Raw genomic sequence first — 21,084 nt, forward strand, 5'->3', positions numbered from 1 at the left:
ACGTATAAAATTGTTAAAATTGTATATTTTATAAACATATAATTAATCTTTGTGAGAAAAAAAAGAGATCATAATCTCTTACAAATATAAATATTGATAAAAATCTAAGTTGTTCGATTTTAACTATTTGGTGAAATAATTTGTGTAGTAATAAAGATAATTTTATTTAGAAACTTTTTTGAATATTTAAAAGATTTACAAAAGATTCGAGTTGGTAATTATAACCAAACCTGTAATTGTCTTACACAAAAACCTTAAGAAAAAGCTAAACTTTGTTTTTAAAAAAATACTTCATGAAAAAGTAACATGTCATAATAGGAAAAAGAGGTAAAGAATGATATTTACTTAGCATTTGACAGAGAAAAATTTCTACAATGACAATATTAAAAATAAACAATTTCAACGATGGCATGAAATAGTTTTAACTCTGACTTTCTATAACGTGTCAAATGTGTGTGATTAAATTACCAATAATATTCACATAAGATTAAAAAAAATTGAGCTACCATTTAAAAATATTAAATAAGTCTCATATAGATTTTGTCAAATGAGCCCAAAAATTAAATACAAATGAACAAAGTCAAGAATTTTGATTTTATGCGGACTAATAATTCAAGAACCAACTAACTATGAATAAGTCAGTGTAAATATATATACAAATTGTGAGAACTATATATAATCTACTATTATATCACCGATTTTTTTTTCAAACTGGTTTCAAACTTATCTCAAATCCATAATAGACGTTAAAAATGTATTGAACTGCCAAATATACAAAATTATTCAGTTAGATCAATTTTTACTTTTTAAATTCCAATTCTTCTATGTGTTTTTATTCACTTAATTATTTACCGCGGTTTGCGAATGGTTGGTTATTACTTTATCATGTACTGATTGTATATTTAAAAGTGCAATAGTTTTTACGGTAGCTTTTCAAAGGTGTTTTTTTTTTTTTTTTGGAAAATTTCTATTTTGGTCCCTGAGATTTGGGTTAATTCCACTTTAATGTCATGGGGTTTGCATAATTCCACTTTAGTGTCCTAAGGTTTCGACTACTTCCACTTTGTTAACCAGCCATACTTATGAACAGTTGGCAGACAACTGAGCAGCAGAATAGGGAGTGGTCTGGTACTTCATTTCGTTGGCAACACGCAATCAGACTGAATATAGAAAAACCTAACTGCACATAGTTAAAAAAATGAAGTATATACATTCAAACAAATTCCAGAAAACCAGAAAGAAAGATTAACAACAATATTCATATAATCTTAAACCACAAGAAAAAAGATTGGTAAGCAATTGTATACTGGCAGACAACAAACTACCTCATCATCAGAAAATATAGAAATCATTGATGTATAATATTCATAATATAGGGATGATAAAAGCTTCTCTAAATGAAACATGTTTGGATTATAAAAAAAATGATGTCAGGCTCAGCTTGACCAGGCTTAATGTCTTACTAAGCAGCTTATTTTTTTTGCAGGGAATATGAAGCCTGAGAAAAAAATTGTGAAAGACTTGAATGACAAGGTCGGGCCACATTCAATTCGCCTGAAAGTAATTGAGAAGAGCAACACACAAATTTCGCCCAAAAGCAAAGGGCTTAATTATCAAAGAATTGTTTTTCAGGATGAAGAGGTAATTTTGAAAGTTAATTTTACTTACAGTGAAAACTCAGATGATATGTCAAATGATGTAAGTAAGGCAATATCAATGTTAGTATTTGAGATTATAAATACCTTGCTGTATAAGCCCGTTAAAAAGTTCATTATAATTTATTATGATTTTGGAATAACTCAAACAACTTCAATTTAGGTTGTCTACTTCTCAGATAAGTCATTTTTAAAAAATTCCAAATGCTGGAGATTCTACATTGCAAATGATAGACATTGTAATTATGGTCTAGTTAACACAAGGTGGAAGGATAAGAACTACGCTTTATGAAGATGAAATAGCAGCGTATGAAAATATAATTTACGATAAAATGGAATATGACATTTGCAATGCAAAGATCAAACTAATGCCTGAAAAGTATCGTCGCGATACTGACCATCCATATCAACTAAGCTTTGGTGCTCAAACTGTCATTACCCCAGTTGAAGGTTGCAAACCACCTGCAGGTCCAGAATATATCAGCATAGCTGCAATACCCAGAATTGTGACAACTGATGATAGATACGGTAGTAAATATTTCCCTTACTGCTGGTAGTTCAGTATCTTGATATAGATTTAACCCTCTTCTTTTGTTTACTAACTTACGTACCAATTGAATATTAACCTGTCAAATAATGAATAATGTGTAGATATTCTCGCTATACTAATCCATGTTGAAGTACTGCGAGAGGTGCCACATTCAGATGGAGCAGCCTTACCTGTACGTGAATTAGTTGTGATGGATCCCAGGTTAGATAAAACCAGATGAACACTTACATAATAGAGCTGAAATTTCGGTTCAAATTGGCAAATTCAACAGCTGATGAAGAAACCTAACTCATGCAGCACAGAACAGCACCTAATCATAACAGCTTGGGCCGAGATTGCGACTAGAGAATGCGAGCAGCTTAAAGAATTGGTTGACACATTCCCAGTGGTTGGTTTCACTTGTCTAAAGCCCTCATATCACAAAGGTATACAATCACATCTATGGTTAACATTCATCACAATCATTGCAAACTCAATACTACAAATAACTGTTTTGTTGATGTGAATTTAATAGGCTTCTCAGTTGCAACTACTTCAGCAACATTTATCAAGTTCAATCTTGATGGAGATAAGGCAGAAAACCTTCGTGCTTGGTAGGCTTAATAATCTTTATGTGTAAGCAGTTAAACTGGTTAATCACGTTACATAAACATGAACTGTTTTATGGATGAAATTAGAAACAATGCAAATAAGACAGAAGTATCTGCTAAACATCAACAAGTCATCGAAACTCGTCAACCTGAAAGAAAGCGTGTACCCACAACCATTAAAAACTTGCGGTCTAAAAAGGTATGCATTTCCAATCAAATGAGGGCAAAAAATTCTACCCAATATAAAATAATGTTGCATTGCTATCTAATCACGTGAAGGAAATACATGTCCAGATGTTTTCAGTGGAAATTAGTGAATTATACATATTAAAGCACCTTTTTGGCTTTAGGCGAAAAACTAATTGTTGTTTTTTGGAAATTGAATGGTAAACACAGGCTCCAGCAACATTGCAAGACGAACGTCACTGGCTACATATATCCATTCCTGAATTTGATCGAAAAGACATACGCTTCTACCTTGGGTGTAGTCATTGTGGTACAGCAAGCAAGAAAGAAAACAATGTCACCTACAACTGCAAAACATGCAAGAGGCAAAGTGTCAACTCCATACCTAGGTAATGAACAAATTAATTAACCAAATTACCCTGCCAAAAATATATATGGGAAACACAAAGCTTATATAATATTTTCCAAAATCGTGAACACAGGATGACCATCACATTTGAAGCAATTGACATGACAGGATCATTCATGTTTACTACGTTCAATGTCGATTCCGAGAAACTACTAGGAAAAAAGGTTGAGGAAATATACAACATGCCGGAGCCGGTGAGTTGCCATATGTGTTAGTTAACTAATCTAATATCCAAAACTTATGTGCCTAGATATTAACTGGCCCAAAAATGATGACTGCAGGAAAAGCAACAATACCTAACAGATGCTGAAACTCGAATCCGGGCAACTACAATTTATCTGCAAGTAGGGCCTGCAGCAGCACTCTCCAGGAATGGAGTGCTAAAGTGGGTAATCAAACAAATCTCGCTCAACTAGAAATGTGTTCTAAGTAGAAGCTGCTATCCATTTTTAAGCACCCATCCAGTGCAGAAATGATTGCTTCACATTTTGCTCCTTTTAGAAACAAAGAACTAGAAAAACTTGGCAACTGTCAACCACAAATGGCAGAGATCAGATGAATGGAACGGCTAAGAATCTAAGCTGGTCATACTGAAGCACAAGAAGGACAACCATGTCAAATATGTAGTTATCTAGAAGTAACAAGTAGATCAGCAGCTTCTTTAGAGCACAAGATGAATAAAATTATGTTGGACTTAATTGCTTTTTAAAAAATCTAAATTTCGAATGTATTGTGTTAACAGGACTTCAGTTTGTTGGTTTATTAACTGAATTGTAAACCAGACAAATGAGTAGCACCTTAGTTTGCTTTAAACTGGCGATAGAATTTGCACAATAAACTATACATACTAGACAAAAAGTGAATAGAAATAAAGGAATACAAATCAAGCGTAAAAAACCCCGCAACAGACATCATTAATGTCCCAAAAAAATTAAAAAACATTATACTGTGATATGTAATGAAGGCATTTAAAAATAATAAACAGATGATATTAAACTGTCAAAACCTGCCAAACAGACACCCACTCTGATACTTCTTCAAACATCAAAACAGTATTGTTGTACCATAATACAGTAGAACATAATGATGCTGATGTTGCTTATACGTATACAGTTATACAAGTGAGGATCCTATTTACTTACAAATTCTATGATGACTAAACAAGCAATCACAGAGGAAGCCAAAATATATGCCTGCATAATGCTCTAAAAAACCCCACAATTCATTGCTCTATAAAAATAGCATTAACCTGAATATAACAGATTCAAATGACCTCTTTCAGGAAACTTGCTAGGGAGGCTGCATGTCATGCTGGATTATATTCTATCAAATTGAAGGTTATTGACAAACAAAGCATCCATTCTATGCTGCAAAACAACAAACTGGAGTACGAAACTATAACATTTGAAGATGACGAGGTAAATTTTTAAATTAATGTTTCAATTTTGGCAAAACCTTATCTGCAAATATTAAAAATCAAAATAATACACTACACCAGCCGAAGTTAATTTAGTTCAAGTCATATACGTATCTTTTCAAAAACAACAGTATTGCTTAACTGCAGAAATAGACTAAAAGTTTACAAAATAGTATAGCTTTGCATTTAAAGAACTGCTCTTACCCCTGCAGGGAACTAATTTGCAATGTGTCCTACACAATGAAGAGATACAAATGTATAAAGATATTATAGTTAATAACATGAACTACGAAATTTACAATCCCACCATCATAGCCCTGCTTGGTGAAGATTCCGAAACCGTAGTTGATCAAGTGTATCAGTTGTCATTCAACAGCCTAACTTTAGTTCAACCTATTTTCGATGAACAACCCGAGGACCAAACCAACTACCAATTTATTGCATCCATTCCAAGGCTCGTCAAAATGAATGAGAGATATGGTAAGGCCCGATTAATTCGTAGAGTTTATACCCAAAATTTCGTTATTTTTATATAACAGTTTGAATTTGAAGCAAACAAATAAATAAGTAATTTTAATTTGCAGATGTATTAGGAATACTTATGTATGTAAATCCCAATTGTCAAGTACCTAGATCGAATGGCCAACATTGGAATGTTTGTGAGGTATTTATTGTTGATCAAAGGTATGTGCATTCACAGTCACAGCCTGGGAAGGCATGGCTATTGAAGAATGTCGGAATCTGTGTTCACTAGCAACATCCTTTCCAGTAGTGGCATTTACATCACTACGTGCAACTTACAGAAAAGGTGATTTTAATACTTGCAGAGAGAATTAAAGTCAAAACCAATTTTTAACAAACTATATGAAACACACATCTAATTATGCTGAACTTCTAGGGTTTTCACTTTCGACAACAGAAGAAACAGTGGTTAAGCTATCTCCAATAGGGAACAAGGCTGCGTTGTTAAATGCATGGTAAGACCTGGCACAATAACATACTTCAGACTCCATTCTCAGCTGCGCTGGACTAACCTAACTTAAATGTCAGGGGAGAAACACATCAAGAACTACTAAATACTAAGAAACAACAACTCTTAAATGTGCTCTATCCAGAAGAAGGGCGCAAAATTATTACAATGGCAGAGTTGTTCCAAAAAAGGTATGCAATAATTTTCGCAAATAATCATCATACATAACTTCACGATTATTTTTTTATTGTTGAATATAAACAAAGTTGTACAAAACTAAACAGGTAACTGAGACTCTCCAAGAGGAAGAACACTGGTTAAAGGTGGACCTTACTAATTTTGACATTAGTAAACTACAATTATATCTTGGATGTAGCAACTGCGGAAGAATCAATGACAAGGCCATAGACACAACATATACATGTCACAACTGCTTGAAAGTAGGTGTCATTTCCACTCCAAGGTAAATAACAGCTTCGTGTATGGAGGTCGTCAGTACAATGCATTAACCTGTGCATAATATATATCTTTAAAAAGTGTAAACAGATTACATTACATTTGACGCCGCTGAGGACGCAAAATGTGTGCTTTCTTTTTCACGGCCTATAATGAAAATTCAGAGATACTTCTAGAAGTTGAAGCAGCTATTTTGTACTCAATGACTCCACAGGTAATTTAGCAGCATCCAAATTTATTTTTAACGACAAATGAAAATACGATTGTTAGATATCAAAGTTCAACCGCAAATATACATAGAACCAGTACAATTTCCATATTTATGAAGCGTAGATAATTCTTCATAAATAAGATAGTATATTACAGGCTAATAGTAAATCAACAACAAAATAACAAATATTCATGCAGGAAAAAGAGGAATACCTGCTCCAAATTGAAAGGCAGGTTAGGGATAATCCAGTATACATCCAAGTCAGACCATCATCAGCTCTTGCCAGATACAGAAAACTCTACTGGGTGCTCCAAAAAATCTCTACAGTCTAAACTTACACATTGCAGACAGACTGGTGCAAATGTGGTGGATTTCAGAAATCAAATCTACGGTTTAATAATCGAAATTAGATTATAACTAATATTTGTAAAATTATGCTGTATCAAATCAATGAGACAATGTTCAATTAAATCTAATTGTATTATGGTATGACTTAATCGATTATATCAGCCTGTGTTTTCGTATGTTCAGCTAGAACAACAAAGAAGATTGACAATTGGTGAATGTAGAGCTAAACAACCTAAGTAGATAAATCAAACAATGTAGAAATAAAAAAGAGCCAAAAAGACATTAAAAATTAACTACTCTGAAATAAAGTCAGAACAACATTTTACAGTGTGACACCAAACTTTAAAATTCAAAACTGTACCAAACTTGCAAATGAGCTATTCTAATGGTAAGTTGAAACTCAACTGAGAAAACCAAATGCCTGACATCATGTTTAGTTTGTATAAGTGTACTATTGCTATTGAAATGACAACATTTCTAGATAAAAGTAACTTTAACTAAGATTGCAAGCAAACAATATCCAAGGGATGGCTTGAAGATACTAAGTACACAGGACCATGCTTATAGAAACACATGTGTAACAGAGCAGCACTATAAAGAGTCCATTTAAATTGAAACTTCAAGTAGTCTATTCATACAGCTGTACAAGAACATACACTCAACCTACCAGGTTTAACAATATTCTACACAATGAAAGATAATTCAATCACAAATTCGAATTTAAATTATAACATTTAACTAATATAAATATATGTACAATGGTTTTACAGATGGTATGAATCCTAGCAGCAGTTCAGCAAAAGAACTTGTGGGTAAAACAAGACGATGTTCGACTAAACTCAAAGTCATTGACAAGACAAATGTGCACAAAGGAATGGCTGGCTCTGAACTAGACTATCAAATATTCAGGTTTGAAGATGAAAAGGTAATTATTTAACTGCATATATTCATGGCTAAATGTTATTTTCAGGCCAAAAAACTGATAACCAAAGAAAAAAAAAGTTCCAGTATTGTTTGCAGGAAATCTGAATGAACACAGACAAAACCAAATAGTTGTACCACAGTCAAAAACATTCTGAAAATTTTAATTTGCCATAATAGGTTGAAAACCAAACCAAACTGCCCAAAAAAAAAATATATCTAAGAATGCACAAATGTTAATTAATACAGGAAAACATTCCACTACACACAAATAAGGCACCAACGTTAATAAGATTATCTAAATGCTGCAGGGAATTGAAGTTCAGACTGTACTATGTGACGAAGACCTAGAAGTTTTCAAAGATATTATGCAGGATGACCTGTCGTATGAAATTTCCAATTTTAAACTCAAGTTGATGCCTGCTGACGAATGGGAAGATCCAGATAAGGAAATATATGAACTGATTTTCACTCAGAATACCTTTGTACTGCCTATTTCAGAGCCTCAACATCCACTGAGACTTGACTTCATTTTAATAGCGTCTATTCCAAGGTCTGTAGAGCTTCATCATAAGTATGGTAAGAATTTATTATATTATATAAGTTTTGCAAAATATATTAATTCATGTATAAAAGATTGGAAACAACTTAATATCTTCAATAGCTTAATTTCTAATCGCAAATATCTGTAAATTGAAGATGTTCTAGGAATTGTTGTATACGTAGACAATACCTGCAAAATTCCTTGTGAAAATAGCCACTATGAGAATATCTGTGAAGTTATGATCATTGATCAAAGGTTAGCCCATACGTAAATTGTCTTTAAACAAAGTGAATTCAGATTAAATATTACTTGTTTGAACTACATTTTTTAAAGTCCAATTTCTTGACGACGTGTGTAGTTCTCAACAAATAATGCTTATAACGGCTTGGGAAAAACTGGCTATCGAGCAATGCAAGGCTTTGCAGTGCATTACACAATCATTTCCCGTGATTAGCTTTGCAGCTGTGAGGTCATCCTACAGAAAGGGTGTGCATATTAAAGCAGATTGTTTTTTTTCCCAATATATGACTTCTTTAGAAGCTTATTTAAAACCAAATGTCGTAAAAATGCAGGGTTCTCACTTACAACTACTCATTCAACATATATATATCTATTGAACCAGAAGGCCAGGAGGCTGATGCACTACGTGACTGGTAAGGTTTACCACGTGACTTCGCACATAAAGCGCGTTAAAGTTTAATAAATCTAACCATTTCTTCAAAATTTAAAGGAGGAAAGCAAACATACAAATTCTAACTGCAAAGCATCAACAAATATTTGAAGTGCAATCCGAGCAATGATCGTGCTGTAACTACAATAGACAGCCTCCTTAAGAAAAACGTAAGCAAATCTTATAACTGTAAAATATGAGAAATTGACATTTAATGACTAATGTATGTGCACCAAATAGCATTTGGAAATGTATAAATAGATATTCTCTAACTCTGCAATTATACCTGATTAATAATATTCATTTGTCTTACCTCTAAGGTAAATGATACACTCCAAGAGGAAAAGCACTGGCTACATGTGCAGCTGACTGAATTTGAGCTGAAAGATATCCACTTCTACCTTGGCTGTAGCAAATGCGGGTCAGGCTGTTATGAAAGCATCAGAGAAGGATATACATGCACTTTCTATTTTACAGAGGACGTCATTTTATCAGCAAGGTAAAGCATCGTTTACATATACTTGCATCAAACTGAAACATCCAAAAATAACATGGTTGTCCTCTGATAACTGCAGGATGAAGTTCATCTTTGTTGCAGTAGATAGCACTGGAACTTATTGCTTCACTGCTAACTATAAGAATTCTGAAAAAATACTTCAGATCAGTGCATCAATCCTATACTCAATGCTTCCAAAGGTGTTGCCCATTATCATAAATATCTTTCAAAAGAGATGCATTTACATTTAAACATCCGAACAATAGAAGAATGCCTAATCCAGGTTGAGAAGAAGGTGCAAACTAAGCCAATTTACATACAAGTTGTTCCTGATAATTCACTCTCTCGCGCTCAAATCCTAAAGTGGGTGCTCAAAGAAGTCTCTCTAACCTAATCAAACATCTCCCAAAATAGGTTAATAAGTTTAGCAGGGGTTTTGTTGCATAGCCAGATTTTGAAGAAGTTGCAACATTAGTACGTAGAATTAGTTATCTCCTGCATGGTAGAAAAGTAGCGAAGTTTTTGAAAATAAATATGTAAATTATGCTTTCAGGAAATGAAGTTTACCAGTTAATCAGGTGTTCTATAACAAAAGAAATAGTCTTAAGCTACGCTACACTGCATTTAGAACGTTCCCCTTCCAAAAATGCCAAATAAGCTACAATGCTACATAATTATAAATGACTATCCCTAAACGAACATAGCTATTTCACAAACGAATTCGCAAAAGATAACAAAATATTACAATTCAGGTGATATTACAAATACCAGATAAATCAGCCATAATTATAAAACAGCCAAAAAAAATAATAATTTTAAAAAAAAAAGGAATTGCCATACGAAAACATCAGTAAATTTAGACAGGAATCTCGGTAGACTAAAAGCTGTAGAGTCTAATCAATTACAGATATACAATCGCAGCCAATGCCATTGTTCTGTCTATCCCCTATCATAAAATGTTGATTACACAAACTGCCAGATCAGACCAACAAAGAACAGCATCAACTTTAATCAAACAAATTAAAGCTGTATGGAATCCAAGGATAAACAGCAAGCTTTGGTAGTCTGCATTCTACATGCATTGGCCTAATCAGTACTTTTGCACAGGTTGCCTCAAAAGAAAGTAAAGCCTTTAATCTTTCACCTGTACATGTACCAAAGGCAAAATTTATACTTAAATCTATTTTTTTTACCCACCCAAAAAAAAAGTCTTTATAAATATGCAGAACTTATCTTTAATCCGCACAACAAACAAATCAATACATCTTCCTTAAATTTACACTTACAACAATATCCTAGCTCCCAGAAAAAACTGCAATGGCTACCAATCTCGCAAAACCATATTCATGTATTTTAGTCAATGCACCAAGCCATTATCACAAAAGGACAAAGAGTCTGTAAAAGTTTTACTAAACTCAGAAATACCTTGATCAACCTAGGATACTTAGTAACAAAGGTTAAGCCAGTCTGGTCTGCAAATGAGTTTACGGGAGTGCTGATTGTGGAGTTCGGGAGTACAATACAACATAGCATTTCTGCCTTTAAGCTTGCTAAGATGTTTGATAAGGCTAATCATGGTTATAATAGCTGGTCTAACAACAACAACGATGATGTCCAGCCATACCTATGGGTGGCCACAGCAAGGGATAATCAGTATATCCGTCCAGAAAACGTTGACTATGTACCCGTACCAGATTATGTAAGAGATCAAGCTATAATACTCGCAGATGGAGAAGCTAACAGCACATACTCTCACACTCTTCTTGTGTTCAATGAAATGTAACTGTCTAATGTCTATATAATTCCTATTGCAATATTCCAATTTCAATTCTAATGTCTATGTAATTCCTGTTCTGAAATTTAATTATCCACTGAATTTGTTCGAGAAGATAATTTCTGAAACTTGAAAAAAAAAAGGGCTGTCATAATTATATAAATATACTGTCAAACTCAAGAAGATGAAATACTTATATGACAGTATCCATCTGAAAAAAAAGGATTCTATCTCCGCCGGTGAACTATAGCTAATTCAATAACCATTGATTAACCAAAAGCAAAGGAAGCAGACCATTAAACACGAATTAACAATAAAATACCAATTTCACATTAACGAAGAATTTAAACAAATGGACACAAATTAACAATGAATGTGCAGTTTCAAATGAACCAATAATTTCAGTATACAAATTGCTGACCATTCAGATGCAAGGAATACAGAAGTTACAATGCAATTAATAAGGAAAACCATTGAATAAAAACTGCAAATGAACAGACAATGAATCAATAAATGGCTATATAAATTCCCAATACAATATTAAACAACACTGATAAATGTACCACTATATTAAAGCACCAAATTTACAACAGAATTCATATCCAACGAATCAAAACCACAGATAAAACACCCCAAAAAAGAGCAAAACACAAATGGCCAATGTCTTTGTATACCCATACACCTGCATCTTAGCGAATGTTCCTGGGAAAATAGAAAGAGGCATATACGTCCCACGAAATCTCAGCAATCTCGCTAACATCCTAAACAGCCAGGGATACAACATTGAAGGAATCTGCACTACAACTTCCACAGCAGCGAGACATTTCAATGGAATTGTCCGAATTGAGTTTGGTGAAGATGATACAGCCTGCAAGTTGGCATTCAAATTAGCTGAAAAATTCGAACAAGTAGGGCATGGCAGAGAAGACTACTATGCAACTTACAGGCCAGAACAAGGGCCATATCTTTGGATAGCTACAAGGCGAGATTCAGAGTACTTTGGGTGTAAACCAACCTGTGTAAAGGTCCCGTATGCATTGAAAAAACAAGGGAAAGACATGGCCGAAGATGATGATATTAATATGTATAGCTACGTAAATATAGCAATTTGAATTGAAAAATATGGAATTACCAAATAACATCAACTAAGTATGTATTCATCAACAATGTTAACCAATAAACATATTTTTGTTATACAATTAGTCATTTACAAAACCAGATTTAATATAATTGATTTAGAACAAATTAAAATTTGTAGCAAATGATTTACTGATACAGTATTGGACTAAAGGACGACCAGATTCCATCTGCACAACCAAAAGTAACAGCATGCCTGTCAATACATAACAATTTCCAATAAAAAGGAAACAGAAACCCTACTATACAACACATGTAGCAGAATATATACAAATTATATACAATTTCAATGCCTAAGTTAAAAGCTAACAATATACGAAGCACTTGCCTATAAATATTCATATCTGAACAACCATTCCAACACTTTACCAGAAACAAAAAACATACACTACCACACAAATATTATGTCTATCACCTACATTAAACCATTTTCCTGTGTTTTAGCAAATGCACCTGGCCATTATGAAAATGGCAAGTATGTTTGCAACAGCTTCACAATAGTAAAACATACCCTGAGAAGCCTTGGATACTTGGTAAAAAAAATTAGGATTGTTTGGGATACAAATGAAGATGAATTTGCAAGAGTTGTTATAATCGAGTTTGGGTCTTCAACTGACGAATGCATTTCGGCTTTCAAGCTATCTAAAATGTTTGAGACAGTAAATCGAGGTCGCGCTAATTTCCAAACCACAGCGTCTACAGAACTTCAGAGATACCAACCATACCTGTGAATTGCGACTGAGTATGATCGACAGTACTTCGAAACAAGAAATGTAGAATATGTACCGGTTTCTATTGTCCTCAGACATGCAGCAGATTATGAAGCTAATGGAGAAGAAATATCTGCATACGGAAATGTTTATGCGGCTTTTATTCAGATGTACATGTTAGATTAATGCAATGTACCAATAGTTACGAGCAATGAATATAATGCTACTATTCGAATGCCAAATGAAGCCAAGATATCTTATTCTATTTAAAACTACGTATCATAAAATCGATTCAAACAAATTTATAATTAAACATTACAAAACATTCAAAAGGCAAAAATCGTATATCTTGGGGTACCGCGCGCATCGCGCGCGGTGCAACCAACTAGTATATATAAAAGAGGGTAAGGAGGGTTACTATTCTAAGGAATAGTAGAATGAATAGTTGAAATTCTATTGTTATTTTATTCATTGCTAGGCGGATGGAGCTGGACATATGCATACGGGTTTGTATTGGATCAGCGGATTTTCGCGTTGGGCGTGTTCAGTCCACTACTCGTTTTTGGGCCTTTCACTCATCCCTTCAATGTTTCCCTTTCTCTCACCCCCACAGTTACAACTTCAACCAAAAAAAAAAAAAATTAAACATCCACTCATTCTCGTCTCACCTTCACTTCTCACTCAACTCATCGACCCTCCATCTCCATCAAATCATCTACAAAATCAAACCCTAATTTGATATATTCGTATCAAACCCTAATTTGATCTATTCGTCTCTCACACTTCACTTCACTTCACTTTTGCTTTTTTCTGGGATGTTATCTATGACAAGGTGTCTTCCAAAGGAGGCAGGAGGGTTACGCTGGTGGCGACGCAAGTAAGATGACGATCTTCAAAACCCAGGTCAATTTCACTTTATTTCTCCGGTTGATTCTTATATACAGTTTATTCTTATACTTGTTTTGGTTTTGAATCGAATCGATTTTGCGATAAAGATATATGTTTGTGAGCATCTAATTTTGATTTCATGATGTTTTTGATATTTGAGTCCAATACCCTAGCGATCCGATTACCAATTTTATTATGTGCATATGTCAACTAAGCTAGCTAATAATAGAGTCATTCGAGGTGGTACTTTTTACATGGTTTGGGAGCAATAAGCATTAAAAGTTGCTTTGAGACCCCCTTAACACAAACTAAGGGGAGAGTTTTGTAGGCCTTGCTAATGTTTGATCATCTGATCTTAAATATTCGAGTCTCAAATATCTAAGTGTTTAATGGAGTTTTCATTGTGATTGTTCGGGCAAGCTATGTCAAATGTCTTGATGAGCTATTATGTAGCTGTCCCTTAGCATGAGATGGCTACAAAGTTAATTATGTGGGGAAACAGTTGGAGTTTAGTGCTCATTCTTACTTTATTAGTAGTACCAATCTACCAATGTGTGGTTATCATTTTTATAAGGTGATTTTTATGAGAACTCCTCATGATTATAACTTAAACTCTTTAAGTGGGATGTGCAAGTTGGATCATGGCACACTTTAAATTGGATTATGCAGTTGTCGAATTGAGTGAAGTTACTATTAAATCTCTCTTAAACTCTAAGGTGGATAAGTTTGAAGCATTTTATCCACTAATTTTATGAGCTTCTGTTGCTATTGCTCGTAGTAGCGCTATGTTGTAGAGCTTGTTTTTATGTGTTCGATTCTGTTCCATGTTTTTCTGTGTTGGCGTGTATGTAACCCGCATTTATTTCCGTCATTTTCTCATACAAAGTTGTTTTGTGAAGTTCCCTAATTCCCCTTGTTTTCTTTGATGCAGAAACTTACAACAGTTGTAAATTGCAGTAAACATTTATCTAATTTTTCTATCTCGGTTCTTGCGCATAGATGTTTTCGAAGACACTATATAAACAACTTAGGTGGTGGTATGGTTGGGTAAGCAAGATCATCACTATCAATGGTATCGAAGATCGGGTTTGCTTTTTATTCGGCTGCTGCTAGAATTGGTCTTGCTCATCCCTTTAAGTGTATCCACCCACTATATGATCAAATCTGTAATATCAAAGCTTACTTCTTGTTCAAAGATGAGAAATACCGTCAGGGCCAGCAGAGTTCTAATCAAAAGGTAGCTCTTGAGTCTGTGTAGATTTTTCGACCTCCATCCTAAATTTGACCCCATTTGATTTTGTGATCAACTGATATCAACTTTTATACACCTGGTTTTTTTGGGATATGAGCGACAGTACTACGAGCTGCTAATGTTTTCCGAAAATGTTCTTATGTTCCTCTTCTCTCCGATCAAGGTACTTACTCTTTTAAATTTCTTCTGTTTTGTTAATTATCGATTTAATCATCAATTGCATCTTCACAAATTTCAAGGTAAGAAACTAATTAGTGTTCTTGTTATTTATTAAATAAATTGCTATTTGAGTTTTGTAAATCTTGGTGACATAATTGAATCAAAACTAATTAGTGTTCTTGTTATTTATTAAATAAATTGCTATTTGAGTTTTGGAAATCTTGGTGACATAATTGAATCATTCTAAGTCCTGCCATTAGTTTACATTTGTGTTTTTATGTAAAAATGGGTCCTGACATCCCTACAGACGTTTGATTACTCGATTGTTGCATTTGTGCCTGGAATTAGTGAGGTTTGGATGAATAAGATCTTGCCATACTGTAAACAAATTGAATCTCTGACCCTACTTTGGTTAATTTGGTATCAGGAATTACTTTTCCGTGGCACGCTGTTACCTCTATTTGGCCTGAACTAGAAAAGTGTTTTTGCAGTTGCAGCTGTTTTCGGAGTTCTACACTTAGGGGAGTGCAGAAAAATCTCCTTCGCAATTTGGTAGATACCTTTTTCCCCTTTTCTCAATCCCTAATTGTGCATATCTGTAACAAAAGTAAAAAGTCCTACTGTAATATAAACTACGTAAATAGAAAGGCCCATAACTCAACTATGCATGCTAATATTATGTAGTCCTGGTGTTACTACTACAAAAATTGATGTAATGCAACATTTCATCTGCAACACTTTGTTTTTTATGTTGCATTTTAGTTAATCATGCAACACTTTATTCAAAAATGTTGCTTTTATTGATATAGGGCATCACTTTAAGAGAAGTGTTGCATTGTATTGTTATAAATGCAACGTTTTGACACAAATGTTGCATTTTGTCGCAACACTTTAAGCAACAATAGCAACATTCACTACTACAAAAAGCGTTATGGACATCACTTTATAAACATCAGAGTTTTAGAAACCTGATGTACAAAATAATAGACATCAGAGATCTAAAAAAACCGATGTCTATATAATTTAATATACATCGGTTCAACTTAAAAACTGTTGTCCATTTTAAATAACATCGGACGTATACAATATCCGATGTCTATTAATTTCCCCAAAATTGACTTAAAATAAATCATCCGCGTAGATCTCCGTTCTCTATCACTCATTCACTCTTTACTCTAACCTCATCCCTCCCTCACTGGTGATGTACTCCGCCACTACCAACCACTAGTAGAAAAAACACCTATTGCGTCACTTGAATTACGTCGGTTCTAGAAAACACGACGCAAAAAGTACTCACTTTTGGCGGGAATGCAATTTTGCCCTATAGATAAACTTAATGCGTCGGTTCTTAGAAGAAACTGACGTATAAAATGCGTCAGTTCTCAGCAAAACTGATGTATTTGATCAAATACATCAGTTATGTTACTAAACCGACTTATTTGATATTATTTTTTTTACACCAATTATAACTAAAACCGATACAAATGAGGTTTAATTAAAAAAAAAAACAAACGATTACACACTCGTATACACTCTCGCTCCAAACTTTCATCATCAAACAAAAATCAAATTAGGGTTTTTCGGGGGAGAGAGAAAAACAAAAATCCTCAAATCTTCAACCATGTTGTCGAACCCAATCAAAGACAAGAAATTGAAGGCCAATGATGAAGAAACCACTGAGATCGATGGTGAACTTGTTCTCTCTATTGAGAAACTTCAGGAAATCAGGATGAACAACTCAAAAGGTTTGATATCTTTTTCGATTTTATTCGGTTTTTGCATTTTGGGTGAAAATAGCTTTGTGAATTTGTGTATAATGGTGTATATGTTTGTTATTGTTGTTAATTTTTTCTGGGTTTGTGAGTTTTGATGATGGGTAGTTGAAATTATTGCTACTTCTCGATCAACGCCTTTTTTGTCGGTACTGAAGTTGCGCCTTGAAGTAAAACCGGTGGTCTTGGTGATGTTTTTGGCAGTTTACCACCGGCTATGGCGGTAATGTCTTTCGTTTTTTGAATGATTTTTGTATGTTGATTACACTTTATTTGTGATAGTGAGTTGACCCCTCATGAGTAGCATGTTTTGAGTATGAGACCCGACGTGACTGAATAGGATAACCCGTATATGACTTGTCCTGAACTTTACTAGTCTTAAAATGGACCTTAGCTAAACTTCAAATGACTGAGTAATTTGGAATTAGACATAGGATTGTCTAAGTTAAAAGTATACGAAAATCGTTGTTGACATAACCTAGAATGACCATAAATAATCTGATTGACCAGATCTATAACCACTGAGTCGACAGTAACTTGACCCAAAGTGACCTGTATCCAATATGACCAATTAAAGGCACACATTAAAGAAGCACAAAACCCATAATTAACAAACTTGAAGTGGATACGACATCTGAAATGACCATAACCATGCTCAATCCGGATGACCTCTTTATCATGTCGTAATTGTTGAGGGCTTATTTGGTCTGACTGTCTGAGGTCATGAAGTACACAACATTCATAGCATTATCAAACACGCTTATCATTAGCTCCGTAAACTTTTCCCACCATGACATTACTCTAAATTTTTCGTGTTAGACCACAATTCAGTAAGACTGAGGCGTTGTTGTTTATTGTTAGGCAAATGGACATCAAGTTATGACAATTGCTCCACAGTACAACTAATACAAAGATGGATGGGATATAAGTGTTACAATTGAAGTATGTTTCTATCATTCCTAATAATTCAAATTTGGTTTCTCTTTCAAACATTTATAGTCGATTTATTCCAATTTTCACATTCATCTTAGTGGTCCTTTTAAGGTGGGTTCTCAGCTTTTTTTTTTTTTCAAATTTATACATCAATTTTTCATCCATAAGTTCAGTTTTGGTCTTTTGGATGCTAATGCTCAGTGAGTGGTTTCACTTTTATGCTTCTCTAGTTACCTTTGAGTTCGGATTCTTTGCGTGTATAACATTTATACTAATGGTTGTATCTTTGTAAAACATGTAGGTGGGACATTCTAAAACTTGTAATTTCATAAGTGAGAAGAAACTTGTTGCATTGCACAGGCAAAAGAAGGTCTGCAAATAAATACTCGTACACTTTTTCTCCCTGATAAAAGTCGAATATCCGAGTTTTTGGTTTATACTAGTATCTGTATATATGTGCTTCTTTTTGCAGTGCTTCAAAGGGAATTGGGTCATGAAATCCATGTGTGTCGCCTATAGTAAGGTATTTGCTCTATAAAATATAGATCAACCATAACCCTTTAATTTCATTGTTATTCTTACTATTGAGCCACTGTTCTTCTATTTTAACTTTTTACTTGGGACAATTGTGAATTTGTACATTAGAGAGCTATGATTAGTAAACATGAAATGGAGACATTTTTATTTCTACTTCCATTTCCAATAACTAACGTTGTTGTTTAATCCATGCTCAAGTATATGATTTGTGCTTATTTAAATATTCCGCGATCCTCAAATCTAATGGAGATATACATTCCTCAGCTTGCCCACAAAAGTAGCATCTATCCTCAATACTTGATCAGTTTGTCATTTGTCATTCGTATTCAGAGCTTCTAGTGCATATTGTCATCCCATAAACTGATTTTTGGCACAACTAACCCACCCATTCCGAGGCAATTTTTGTACCGGGTCACCTATCTTTGGTGCATGCTTGTGTACCTCTGAACCATTCAGACCATTGATAAACCTTATTAGTAGCATGAGGCATAGTAGGTAGTTAGAGTAAATTCTGTAGGTAGATAGAGTAGTCAATAGGGCTGCTATGATTGGAACTTATGATGCAGAATTATTAGAGTAAGGCAGGTTAGTAGGATCTTATCCTGTGAAGGTAGAAAAATGGCCTGGCTATCGAGAACAGAGGGTCTCTGAGTCTTTGGTGTGATTATTATGGCTGGACAGGCCTACCTTTGCAGATCAAAATCAAACGTTTCACATAGGCTACACCTTGTGTACAATCACGTACTCTATTTTCTGCACGTCCTAGTTAATTAGTTGTTCTTTAATGCATTATTTATTATTTCGTGATAATTAAGCCTATTGAGCCTTTGAATCCTCAAATCTAATAATGTTCTATTTTTTATGTTACAGATTGCATTTGAGGTATTAACAATGATGACGGGTTGACTTTTTGTCCGGTTGGCAACATATATATGCTCACAATACAAGAATGAAGACTTATAATTAGTAGCTTTCAAATAGTCGTTAAGAATTATTATTTGTTCTATTTAAACATTTGTTATATTTGTTTTAGTTAAATAATTGAACATTTGCGATCGAAGTTCTACTTTTGATCCTTTTTTGAAATGTAATTGACATATATTTTTGAGACTGAATCAATTGAATGCACAATTAGAGAGAATTACAATTGTTGCGTGCCTTACAAGTCCGTATGTCGTTGCACTTTATTAAGTGTTGTTTTTGAATAAATTAGTGTTGCATTTGTTTATTATAAGTGTTGTTTTGGGACGTAACCAGTGTTGCGTTTCCAAAATAAAAATGTTGCATTAATTTGATATAAGTGTTGCTTATCAACATGAAAAGTATTGCATTAGTTCAGGAAGTGTTGCTTTTTTTACATAAGAAATGTTGCATTAGAAGATAAAAAATGTTGCCTTTGCAATTGAAAAAGCGTTGCATAAACATGACCAATGCAACACTTTTCAAAAGTGTTGCTTCAGATTAAAAAGTGTTGCATTAAGCGTTGCAATGACCTAATGCAACAAGACCTGATGTAGCACTTGATTAAGTGTTGCATAAACTCTATTGCAACATTTATATGACATTATGCAACAATAGCAAAGTGTTGCTATAGAATCTAAATGTAGTAGTTTTGCTCCCGCCAAAAAAAAAAGTCAGTACTAATTGGCTTTATAGTTGAACTGCTATGTGCAAAGCTGGGTTTTTTCTGTGGTAAATGAGGTATAACCGTGTCGAAAAATACAATTTTTACAAGCACTCAGGCAGTACTGAATCTCTCTCTGAAAACTGTAACTCAAAAGAATACAAGTCATCTTTCACGCCTATTATGTACATGACTCGCATAGAAACAGGTTATATTTGCTAACAACAGAAATAAATTGAATTGTATCATCCTTTTTAGCTCGTGCTACTGAAGAAGTGAGAGTCGGTATTTCCTGTAATGCTATGATTGTATAGCTTACCAAAGTTATTTGTTAATAAACATCATACTTGAGGTTGGCAAATACCACGTACAATATAAAGCTGAAACTTCCAAAGTGTGAGTTCCAAAGCTGCCACCTGAAAGCAAATTTTTAGTACAATAGATACTGTGTTGAGCTGTGTCATTACATATATCCAGCCCCATACACCTCTCCTATATCCCCACATCATGGGTTTCACCCACAGACACCGTCTGTGGGTCAAATTTATACATCCACACCCTGTATAAACGATTAACAACACAAGAAAACACTGTCCCCGTTTAACCCATAATGAAGCTGATAATTGCATTGAATGTCAGTTTAGTTAAGTTCATAATTTTGTTCAGATTGCGCTAATTAGATTTCATAGGTTTAATACAAATTTTGTGCTTTGTATTTCATAACTGATGTACCCTTTTCGTCTCAATCATTTGGTTGCCTATTTTTTTCAGATAATTTTAATCAAAGGTTAACAAATGATTGAGACGCAGAGAACCCTGAACCAAAATTTGGCTGCTTTCATTAGCAAAAGAAAGCTAATATTCAGTACTTGGTT

At 34.0% G+C, this 21,084-nt stretch overlaps 1 protein-coding gene across 1 annotated transcript; it reads left to right on the forward strand.

The window, feature by feature from the left end:
• Positions 1 to 1,082: 1,082 nt before the first annotated feature.
• On the forward strand, positions 1,083 to 2,802 carry LOC141632079 (replication protein A 70 kDa DNA-binding subunit B-like). The gene is made up of 6 exons (XM_074444662.1): positions 1,083 to 1,128; positions 1,487 to 1,698; positions 1,910 to 2,183; positions 2,307 to 2,406; positions 2,503 to 2,630; positions 2,720 to 2,802. The coding sequence occupies exons 1-6, from the start codon at positions 1,083 to 1,085 to the stop codon at positions 2,800 to 2,802; spliced, it is 843 nt and encodes a 280-aa protein (XP_074300763.1).
• The last annotated feature ends 18,282 nt before the right edge of the window (positions 2,803 to 21,084 follow it).

Source organism: Silene latifolia, chromosome Y, assembly GCF_048544455.1.
Source record: "Silene latifolia isolate original U9 population chromosome Y, ASM4854445v1, whole genome shotgun sequence".
NCBI classification, from domain to species: Eukaryota; Viridiplantae; Streptophyta; class Magnoliopsida; order Caryophyllales; family Caryophyllaceae; genus Silene; species Silene latifolia.

Bases quoted from the DNA above. Each gene is read 5' to 3' on its own strand.
- LOC141632079 (XM_074444662.1), top strand. From the start codon at position 1,083: ATGAACAGTTGGCAGACAACTGAGCAGCAGAATAGGGAGTGGTCTG. The intron at 2,184-2,306 runs GTAGTAAATATT...AATAATGTGTAG, and splicing joins GACAACTGATGATAGATACG to ATATTCTCGCTATACTAATC. The intron at 2,407-2,502 runs GTTAGATAAAAC...TAACTCATGCAG, and splicing joins TTAGTTGTGATGGATCCCAG to CACAGAACAGCACCTAATCA.